Source organism: Temnothorax nylanderi, unplaced genomic scaffold (assembly GCF_030848795.1).
Source record: "Temnothorax nylanderi isolate EJ_2023f unplaced genomic scaffold, tnyl_v1.0 TNYL_tig0015_pilon, whole genome shotgun sequence".
NCBI lineage: Eukaryota > Metazoa > Arthropoda > Insecta > Hymenoptera > Formicidae > Temnothorax > Temnothorax nylanderi.
The window spans coordinates 1,984,328-1,995,289 of record NW_027249077.1 but is presented as its reverse complement, the minus strand read 5'-3'; the positions used below and the strand labels follow the sequence as shown (position 1 = coordinate 1,995,289).

The 10,962-nt window shown below is 43.6% G+C and overlaps 1 protein-coding gene and 1 long non-coding RNA gene across 10 annotated transcripts in view; one reads left to right on the top strand and one right to left on the bottom strand.

The window, feature by feature from the left end:
• Positions 1 to 10,962, bottom strand: part of LOC139768339 (uncharacterized) — a 391,369-nt gene that overhangs the window by 17,064 nt on the left and 363,343 nt on the right. For 7 of the 9 annotated variants that reach the window (XM_071698422.1, XM_071698420.1, XM_071698421.1 and 4 more), the window contains 8 exons: positions 10,045 to 10,159; positions 4,988 to 5,259; positions 4,559 to 4,831; positions 2,799 to 4,323; positions 2,620 to 2,723; positions 2,145 to 2,525; positions 1,951 to 2,034; positions 1,159 to 1,325 (listed from right to left, as the gene is read on the bottom strand). In XM_071698422.1, the coding sequence (XP_071554523.1) occupies positions 1,159 to 1,325; positions 1,951 to 2,034; positions 2,145 to 2,525; positions 2,620 to 2,723; positions 2,799 to 4,323; positions 4,559 to 4,831; positions 4,988 to 5,259; positions 10,045 to 10,159 (2,921 nt within the window). The remainder of the gene's footprint in view (positions 1 to 1,158; positions 1,326 to 1,950; positions 2,035 to 2,144; positions 2,526 to 2,619; positions 2,724 to 2,798; positions 4,324 to 4,558; positions 4,832 to 4,987; positions 5,260 to 10,044; positions 10,160 to 10,962) is intronic. The other 2 variants (XM_071698423.1, XM_071698429.1) reach the window with 2 other exon arrangements.
• LOC139768345 (uncharacterized) overlaps positions 1 to 10,962 on the top strand; it is a 107,996-nt gene that overhangs the window by 27,118 nt on the left and 69,916 nt on the right. Inside the window, exon 6 of the long non-coding RNA XR_011717337.1 lies at positions 5,602 to 5,676. This is a non-coding gene — a long non-coding RNA (uncharacterized lncRNA). The remainder of the gene's footprint in view (positions 1 to 5,601; positions 5,677 to 10,962) is intronic.

Below are 10,962 nucleotides of genomic sequence, written 5' to 3'. Positions count from 1 at the left end.
TTGCTTATCAGGGAGTCAGATAGGGTGAAACGTGGACGGAAACTGGCGTTGCGAGATCTGCAAGCGCGAACACGCTCTCTCGGTTATAAGATAGTTATGAGATGTCAATAAGAAATAATGCAGATGTAGAAAGACGATTGAATTTTATATTTTGTACATTTAGAAATATTTCGTTCCGCAAGCGTTGGATTATATCTTAATTTAGACACTTATAGTGTACAGTTTAGTAAGTTCACATATATTTAACACATAAGATAAGAAGTCGGAAATATCGGACATAGCAACAGCAGTCTAACAAATCATGCTTGCGTTATGCATTTGAATTTAATTATATATAACATACCATATAGTCAATTTATACATATATTTATATTGGAAAGTGAAACATAGAGAAATACAATTGAAAGAACATAGGCAGCAAATTAAAATAATAGTAGAGTATAAGAATGTGCACCAGGCATATTTAAAAAAAAAATTGAATAATCAATCAAAATCGCCAATGGCAAAAAAAAGATTAAAAATGACATACTTTAATTAAATTCAGCAGTAAATATCAAATAAATATCAAACAAAATTAATATGTCGTAGAATAAATTTCATTGTCATATTTATTAATTAAAAATATTAAGTTTTTCTTTGTAAATCGTGATGTATATCGTGAATGGCGTTTGTGCAGTTTTCAAAAATGTGTTAATATGTATTTTACATATGTATTTTATATCATAAAAAAATCAGTTTTATTACATAAGTTATACACAGGGTTGATTCTATTTTTTTAAAGTATTCAGAACTGTTTAATTGCACTCCTATTTTCGTGTACATAAATTCAAAGTACATGATATCTCTTTCTTTCCAAAACATGTATTTTGCTGTTGCATTGACTTTAAATAATTTTGATTTTTTTTGTTACGAGTTATTTGACGAAAGTCATATACATGTGGTAATTGTATGGAATTCTGTAACTACATAGCTGGCATCGATTCGCTATTCGGCTTTAAATCATATGCAGAAAGGCACTCTGTCCCTCTACAAGCAAGGATATCTATGTGAGATGTGCCAATACTTGCCGCTTACATTGCCGTTAGAGCACGCGCGTCACACGAGCTCCGTCGTCAATTATTGGAAATGGATAATTTAGATTAGAGATTGGAGACTTACTTCCCGCAAATCTTGCAGGGGTAGTGAAGTGGGGTGGGCGCGGGTAGTTGTTGCTCAGAACTAGTGTGAGTTTGTGAGTTGGTGTTGACTGTGGCGCGGCCGGTATTGCCGATTTGGGCGGTTTGGGTGCTTCCGGCCATCGTTACTGTTACACTTCCGCTAAAGCTCTGACAACACAAAGAAAACACAAAGCCAAAATAAACAACACAAACAAACGACAACGGCGACGACAGATAAGTAACGCAACGGTCACACAACGCACAACATCCTCGATTCTCTTAAAACGAAGCGTGAGAAAACGACGGATCAGCAATCAATCTCATGCGACACTTAAATCTTCACACGTATGTACGCGTGTAAGATATTTCAGACACACCGAGTACGAAATTGTTAAATAAAATTTATATTGATATATTTCAAAGGTAGAAATTGTTCTTTTATTTTTTTTAAGGAGTATAATCGAGATATAATATATATGAAAAAAAACTTTCTTCGTACTCGGCGTACGTGAAGAAGTAGGATATGCGGTGAGCAGCAAACATAGAAATAACTTATGTAAATGTATATTTTCTTCTCTGAATCAGTTATATTTACATATGTTTCATAATATGCTGTTATAATATATTAGAGAGCAACGTGTATTGCCTAATTGAGAAAATTTGAATTTATTTTCAAGTTAATTTATGAAAACATTGAATAGCATTATCAGGAGTTAGATATGTGATTCTCGTGTAATTGTAAGCACACGATGGTACATGAGATGTTTATATAATAAGAAATATTATTACTTACATCTGTGCAGTCGTATGCGAATAACCTCAGCTCTCCTTCGCTGGTGGTCAGAGTCGCCGAATTTTCTCTTTCGTTTGTTTGTAGCTAAATCGACAGAAAAGTAAAGAACGTTTTTATACTCACATTTACGCGTTTACGTTTATTTTAGTATGGCATTGTTAAAGTAGAAAGCGACTGGTTACACTTAAGCTTACCAATGTACGATGAAGGATCGATTTGTCTTCACTGAAGTCCATTTCCGTCACAGACGCAATGGCGTCGCGTAGCTCTTTGGTATCTTTGCTATCTTTAATCTCGCTCTTGATCTTCGCTTTTCCATGGCAAATACGCAGCCTCTTGTACTCGTCAGGACAAAGTCTCTTCCAAAGGTAGTAGAACTGCACGCACTGTTTCGCGGTCTTGGCACCGATGTCCCGCGATATCGCGGAGAAGTCCTTGTTGTACTTGAGCAGTCCCTGATAAAACGCGTCCATTTCATGTGACGTCCATCTGTCGGACTCATGGCACTCGTAACTGAGCAAAGGATGCTCCATTGGTAGTGTAGGCGTTGGTCGCATCAATTTCACCATTGCTTCCTGAAACATACGTCGATTGTGCGTAAATATCGCTGTATCAAACAATGGCGATTTCAATGCACTTGTGTGAATTCTACTGCAAAAAATATCTTACGCGAATATTCCCTTTGCACATATGCAACAGATGAAGCGCGTATTCCTTATTCCTACCACCGCCCGGCACCGCGGCGCAACACGCGAACTGTAGGTACATCTCCACTGCAAGCAATCGTTGTTTGTTACATTTCGCCATACACTTTCTCAAGACATACACATTCGCGAAAGAGAACTTACGTTCGGTATTCGTGAGCACGTTGTTTATGCCGGGATCCCACAGAAGATGGTCGGCCTCGGGCCCGTTGTTTCCCCTGTCTCCGTCGTATTCCACCGGAGGTATCGTGGCCTGATACCTCGTGCCGATGTTGATCCTCGGCGGTGGACCGTCATTCCCTTGAGAATCGTCCGAACTGAAGTCCGAATCTCTCTCGTGCTGATGCAATCTCGCATAAAGCCCCGGACCGGGACGAGACGGGTCTAGGATCGGTGGCGGGGTGTAGCTGCTATCCCAGTGGCGGTCACAAGCCTTTCGCAACCGCGACGGATAAGAGTGCGAACTGCTGACGTATTGGCCGCCGTCCATGCGTGGCCTCTTCCGACAGTGTCGCACGGGGCTGTTGGTCGGTAAACTGCCAGGACTGAGAAACACGTCTTCGTCTAATAGCTCCTGCTTGATCTGTTCGATGGGTATTGGTAAATTTCCGGCCGTTTTGTGTCTCAAGACGTTGTTCTTCGTCGCGTGGTTAGTTTGAACGAAGAACTTGGCCGGGTTGACAACTTGCTGTTGATTGAACTGTCCCGTGTTGCAGTGCTGTTGATTTGTCGTTTGAACGTTTAGGCCGAGATTCACGGTGACAGGCTCGATTTTCGGCGTCGCCAGACGGATCTCCTTCTTGAATGTCAGCGCGGGACTGAGAGAGCCCGCCTGCACGAACACGTTCGCCTTCTGCAGACCCGCTGTTTGTATCAGCTTGAACTCGCCGTTGTTATCGACGACAATGCCAGCCAAACTGCCGTTTCCGAGACCGAAGTCCACCAGGTTCTGGCTCGTGATCAGCTTGTACGATTGAAACTCGAATCGTCTACGACCGGAGGCGGCAAAGTCCTTTGAGGTCGAGGAAAGCAGAGGATCCTCCGAATTCGGCATCATCTGATTTTGAAGCGCGTGATGTGGCGACACGGGAAAGCTCGTGCCTGTAAAGGTGACCGGTCCCGGCGACGAGACGGAGGACGGCGGCAGCGGTGACGGCGCCGACGTCGCCGACAACGGGCTTGGCAGTGGCGAGTGCGGATTTGGCGAACCGGACCCGTAGAGGTCTGCATCACCCTCGGATTCACCCGGCAGTACCTCGTTCAGCGCCTCCTCCACGGCCGCAGCGGACGACATCGTGCTGGTGTAGAACGCCGCCGAGAGCGGCGACGACACGTGTCTCACGTTCTCCGGGTCCTCTTGGGGACTCAGTAACGGCAGGCTTCCGGTGAGCAGGCCCTCCTGGCTGGCCGGTGGTGTTGGGTACGTGAAGCTCGGGCTGTCGTGTCGCGTTAAAGGCGACGGCAGGGGTGACTGGGTTGGTAACGTATGAGGACTTTCCGTGTATTGCGCGGCGTAAGTACTGAATTCGGCCAGGGAGTCGGGCAACGGCGAGTTCACCAGCGCTTGAAGGTCTGGATTGACCGTGTGCTGCGAGGAGTATCGGTCCTCCAACGTGATATCCTGCAGCTGCTCGGTAGATTGCTCTTGCAACAAACTGGCCGTCTGAAACTGTGGCACGAACGAGCATGATGAAAATAGAAATGTTGTTTCTTTCGCTGCGCTCTTCAACTTCGCACCACGAATGGTACAAAAAGAATTTTCATAAACGATTCAAAAAAAAGGAATATGATTTTTATTTTTTACTTGCGATACTTGCTTATCGCATCAGAAATACAAATCTTTTTGTATAAAATTATATTTGCATTTGGCTTTCGTTATGAAAGTCATAAGCAGAATTATTTACCTGAATCGAGTCCAAATGGGTAGCGTGCAGGAGCACGCTATCAGGAACCGTTGTAACCTGTTGAAACACTTCGTCCTGCAGGCTTGGGCTAAAGTAACCGCCATCCTCGGCGTATCCTGTCATCGTGAAGCTTTCCGTTACCGCGGGTTGTGCCTGCGGCTGCTGATTATTCGGTTGCTGGTTGGTCGTCGCTGATTGCACGGGCTGCTGATAAGTCAAGTGTAATCTTTGTCCTGGATCGGAAGTTGTTCTCTTCACAGCCACCTTCGCACCCTGCGAGTTATTAGCGACATGCATATTATGCGTGTTTCTCGTAATAAATGTAACTGTGTGTTACATCGTTAATCCATGAGAAATTTTTGATATATAATTCGAATGTCATCACAAACTGAATAATGAAGAGCGAAAAAAAAATTTGCGACATTATACCTTCAGGATCATGTCGGCGAGGGCTTGCGCTTGAGCCTGAGTTTTCGCTTCCTGCAATTGCTTCTGCACAGTCGCGTGGCCACCCACGGTGATATTGGGCTGCCGGAAGTGTTCGCCATCGGAAAAACGACGCACCTTTTCCCCCGCTGCCAAGGGCGGCGGAGCCGGCACCGCGAAATTCGTTTTGACGGCGATTTGCGAAACGGCGTCGGCTTGCGTGGTGAAGACGGTAGCATTCGTACGAGGTTGCTGATTGCCATTCGCGTCCACTGCTAAAATGTACATACATATTTCCTATTGATCCAATCTTGCTGGCGTTTGATTGCAAAAGTCTCTTATCTTGAAAAACCTGATAAATATCAAATAACGTACACTGAATACACGCTGAGACTAAACAGATCGTACAATTAGGCATTATACAATTAAGTGCTACGCTAAAAATCTTTATTCTGTCTTCGTGTTTGACGAAAGAAACTGTGCTTTCATCACGATCATATTTTCATCTATTATTAGTCTATTATCATCTATTATTCTTGAAAAGCAGAAGCGCTTTTCTCTATAACGGCTGGCGATAAATGCACGGTGCCTCTATATAGTTTGCTCTCGTGTTTCAGGTCGAGAATAAACACCGGGCGTGAGAGGTGTCTCTGAAGACCTCGTGTTTGCGAGCGCGGAAGATGGATTGGTCGGTAAGAATATTTTTCCCTTTTGCTAAGAACGGCATGATGCGTGCGCGCGGGGCGCCTCGTGTTTCCGAGTGGGATAAACAGAAAGACGGCGCAGACTACCATGAAACGGAAAGCGGAAAAAGCGGAAAGAGAGCTTTCCCGTATGCGTAAACGGGTATATATAGCGTTCGAAATAAAAGAAACTTTTGTCGCCCTTTTTTCCCTCGATTCACCCTTCATCCGACGATGGCGGTCGCGAATTGGTGCTCTGTTTCAGCCGTTCCGCATGTCGACGGTTTTTGTTTTCCCTTTGGCTTTACGTATATATAATTGAAGAGAGGAAAAAGAAATAAAGCGTAGAGAGGATTGGCTGAAGCAACAACATACGTCGTACGGCGCGCCCTCCGTCCGCGCAATAAAAATTTTTCGGTACGTTGTATCTCTAAAAATAACAATATTTAAATTTCAAAAAAGCGTGCGTGCTGGTACGTCACAGCATATCCTGAGAACGGCGAGTTTGCTGGAATAACTACATTTAAATTTCAAAAAGCGCTCATGCCGTTCTGGTTATAATGTATTCCGTAGTCCGACGGACTGACTCAATTTTTACGAAAGCGCACGGATGACAGTATTATAACCGAGGAGACACGAAGTTACATTCAGCCGACATGCCGCGCCAAGCATGTGAGAAAAAATATTAGTGAGTTTTTCGATCATAATCATTGATCAGAAATATCCGGCGAAATGTAAAAGTTCGTGTTCCTTTTCCGCCCGAATATGAAAGAATGAATATGACATTTTTTAAATTAACCAAAGTATTATGAGAGATTCATAGCTTTCTATGGATTTATTTCCCGATTTCAAGCTATGAGAGAAAATTCAATAGTTTCTGAATGTAATGGAGAAGGAAGCAAATGTATTTAACCCTTAGCTGGCACACTTCACCAGAATCACATAGCTGGCACACTGGGACGTACTATAGGGAACTTAAATTAGAGCTTAGTAATATAAAGAGGCTTAAATTTGAGCTGAACTAGTCTGGGGCGTTTAATACCCCACAGTGCCAGCTAAGGGTTAATTTTCACACACACACACACACACACACACACACACACACACACACACACACACACACACACACACGTTATTTAATTTAGTTGAAATTACAAAAGGTTAAAATGGAATATATTTTGCCATTTATTTAAACCAAGGCAAAAAGATGTGCAATTCTTCACTTCGCACTTGGCGCTCCGCAATAAATATTCCGCCGCCGCTGAAATCGCAGCATACTGAAAAATATATTCTATAGCGCGCACAATCGTTCATGGTATCCATACAACTTGACGGAAATAAATGCGTGCGTATCATGGTCGCCGCGGGGGGCGAAAGGAGGAAATGGGATTCGCCGAGGATACAGCTGTATCGTGACGAAACTTTTCCACGACGATTTCATGAATATCTGGCCTTCGTTCTGGCTTCGAGCCGGCTCTTTTCATTTCACTTTTTTTTAGCCATTACACTGTGCATCGCGGTCCATAGCCTATGGTTTTATCACACGTAGCGTATAATTAGCAGACTCACAGGTGATTTCTTGTAAGAGCACTATGAATTTTTTACGCGACCGATGCTGCAATAAATACGTCTGTATAAACCGGTAATCTTTCATAAACTTATGAAAGATTATTTCTAGCTTCGTCTCAAGCAGCAGCGCGAATCTTATAAAATTCGAAACTTCACAAGATAGATTTTCTCATTTATGGAAACAAAGAACATCTACTCCTCAGTTTATTAAAAAAAACGTGATGGTGCTCGTCCGGTTTTGTCGAACGTCACGTGAACGGCATGCGAGACTTATATATTTGCATAAACCGCAAATTCTGTGACGTACGTGTGACAGCGTATCGGCACACACTGGCGCGAGACCGTGTGATATTTTTACAAATTGCCAATCATCGATCGCGGCGAGGCAAATTGCTTCCAACGAGGCAGTCGCGCGGGCCTGTCTCCGGCCCGTCCTGTCCGCACTTCGAATGGAAATTGTTGTGGTCGATGCAGCAGCAGCATTCGCCGCCGCGAAAAACCCAATAGGACAAAGCAAAGATTCATTTGTGTTGATAATCCACACATCGCGTGACAATTTTTGGGCATACGCATATTAGAAATCACGCACATTTAATTAAATCTAATGACTTTATATTTAAAAAATTTTTAACTACCTTGATAGTAAAACTTAAAAATTAATATATTTTGTCATTTATTCATATTTTAAAATGTGTAATAAGAACATACAACATAATAACATACAACAAACATAATTGCCGAGAAATGGATTATGATCGAGTTTATGTAATTATATGCTCTTATTGAATACACTCTTGTTGTTGTTGTTGAACATATATCTACGACGAACTAAATTGAACTATCGAAAAACAATCGTCGCGGAATGTCACAGGTCTAATTATTTGTTTGATTTATCGCATGATTGTTATCAGACACCCCTACGCGTTCTTTGGTACACGGAAAGCGTTCGATAGGTGATATTTTGCTGGGCGACCAGCACGACCGAGCGCGCGTTCCTATCGATGTTCCATTCTCTCTTGCCCTCTCGCCAGCCCTTTGTCAAAAATGTGCGCCAACGCCGTTGCACCACCGGACAACCAAATAACGGTGCAACGCGCATTCCCGATGCATCGTCAGCGGCGCATCGCGACTAGCATGCTCGCGCCAGCAAATTATTTATCGATCGATCTTGTTGTGCGGCCACTTTCGAGGCTTTCAAAAAATAATGGCCGGCAACCAACGGCCTGGCTAAATGACTGTCAACAATTCCCGGCGTGCCGATGGAAAACGACGTTGTGTGTAGACAGCGGTTCCTATTGTACGCTGATTAATAACCGCGCGTGATCGAATATTCATAGAATTTCCGAGTCCATCATGTGGTAGAACTCGAAAAGGAGCTTGCCCGTTTACCGCGCGGCCGTATACTACAATGTCGCATCCAACGAACGATCTATACTACTACTGGAAACGGCGCTGTTTTCCGCGTATATCGCATACTTCCTCATGTATGACAACAAACAATTCCCGGTTAGACATTACAAATTCTACGCTGGTCGAGAAAGAATAATCTCGTTAAAAATCAAATCCAGATTTACACAGGAAATGTCGTGCTGCATTAATTTTACCTCTTCCGAATAAATTATGGAAAGTATGTGTTACTCGAATATTATAGCGTATCCATTGTCACAAATGCGTTTCGCGTGAATTCTCGATGCGAAATTAAAAAATCATTTCTAGTTAAACACTGGTAACTGCCGTTAATCTTTTCATAATTACAAATAATATAAAAATACGGAATATCTCGGATAAAAAAACTCAACAAACTCCTAAAACAAATCTTGAAGCAAACTATATTTTTTCTTAAATCTCCAAGAAGTGAAAGCACTCTATATTAATAACATTAAAATATGGACTTTCGGTGTTGAATTATTCGAAATTATTTTAGACTATCAGGAGTCAACAGCCAGCGATCACCCGCATTGCATACGTCTGCGAGGGCATGATCGTACCCCGACGATTACTTTGCGCTTATTTCGGGTTTACGGTCGCCGAAAAGAGCGACGCAGAAGGCGTCGGGTCCGGATAGCGGATCGTCCCTCGCCGTTCTTGGCAGATGCCGAGGCGAAATCGCGCATAAATCGCTAACGACGCGCACTTTGTTACAAAAGCATGGGCCTGGTGCCCGCCGCGCCGCGCGCCGGTCCGTTCTACTACTGCCGCCGGCTTGATTTATCGCGCCAACGTGGACAATGCGAGAAATATTCTGGCGTGTTCGCTTCGTAAATCACGGTTCTTCGGCAGTCCATACACCATACCCCCATAGAGAGGAGGCACCCTCTCCCCCTCTCGCGAAATATCACGGGGCGGCCCTCCCCGGTTCTGGCAAATGTGCATGCACGCGCGCGAGGGAGAAACAGACGAACGGGAGGACGACGCAACGGGAGATATCGCAGTCGAATCGGGATACGCGCCCGTAAATCACGCCGGAATCGCATTCGTGGATTCTGTGTTCTCAGCATTGCTCGCCGTAACACCGTATTAATTCTTTTTTTCCCCGCGGTTATGACACGTGTATACCTTCGGGATTCTAAACGGAACAATGACGTTATCGCGGCCACTGCACCTCTCTTGGCCATATTGTGTCGAACAATGCATCGCTGACACGAAACGGGAGTAGCGTCTTTACTATCCGTAGAATTATCGTAGTGACTTTGTTATCGGAATCACGATCAATGTGTCGTATCATCGTAATACTACGAAAAATGTAAATATAATTGACAAAATTGTTCTCGATTGTCCTCTCGCCTTAAACTATGTTGACTAACTTACCTGTCGTTCTTTTCTGTATGATCTTCTCCTCGATGAGCGCTCTCACGCTGACGGAAGCCGTCTGCAGAGGCGGCCCAACGACTTCTTTCTTCTCGCTCTTCTTGTTCTCCGCGTCCTGCAATATGCGATAGAAAAGATGGCATCAAATCAAATCGAACACTAATATAACTGTCCTAAATATCATAAATTTTCTACATTGTGTTCGAGATTCAAAAATGGATTGGTTGAAATAAAGATAGGAAAAATCGCATAACTCGATATCGCGTTATTGCATAAAATCGGGCATTTTGTCAACTGATCGCGGTCGAATATAATAAAGCTAGATCTTATTGGTCGCGCGTGGCAGTAGGATCTCGCTCGAGCTCATCTAGGACTCGTAGTTTAGCCAGAATCCTCGTTGAACCCGGCCATGAAGGACTCGTGACGGGAGAACCTGGATTAGAAGCTCAAATCACGGGCAAATTGACGCGCAGGATACTAAGGGGGAGACGTAGGGAGACTACAATGGTGAATAGGAGAAGCAGAAGGGCGGGAGGGGCCGGAGATGCACGCTAATCACTGAGCAAGGCTAATTGAGGCGCCCGTTGGATTATATCGTAATGGAATCTCCGGCGTGTGCGATTCAACATCCTGTAATACACCGGCGCTAAGGAAGGCGCTCTGCCTAGTTTCTTGATGCGAAGAATCAAATTAGTGTCTGATAAGCTTCGATTCCGAATCACGAAAACTCGCTATAGTTCACTGATAAAATTTATACATTTTTCATTCTTTATATAATTTAATATTTAATTCGCGTGCGTTGAAGATATATCTCTACACGGAAAAAAAATGATGCATCAACAGCATCAGTGTTATTGAGATAAAATTTATTGATGTAACACATCAATATTAATGAACAAAAAACATCAGATAATTGTT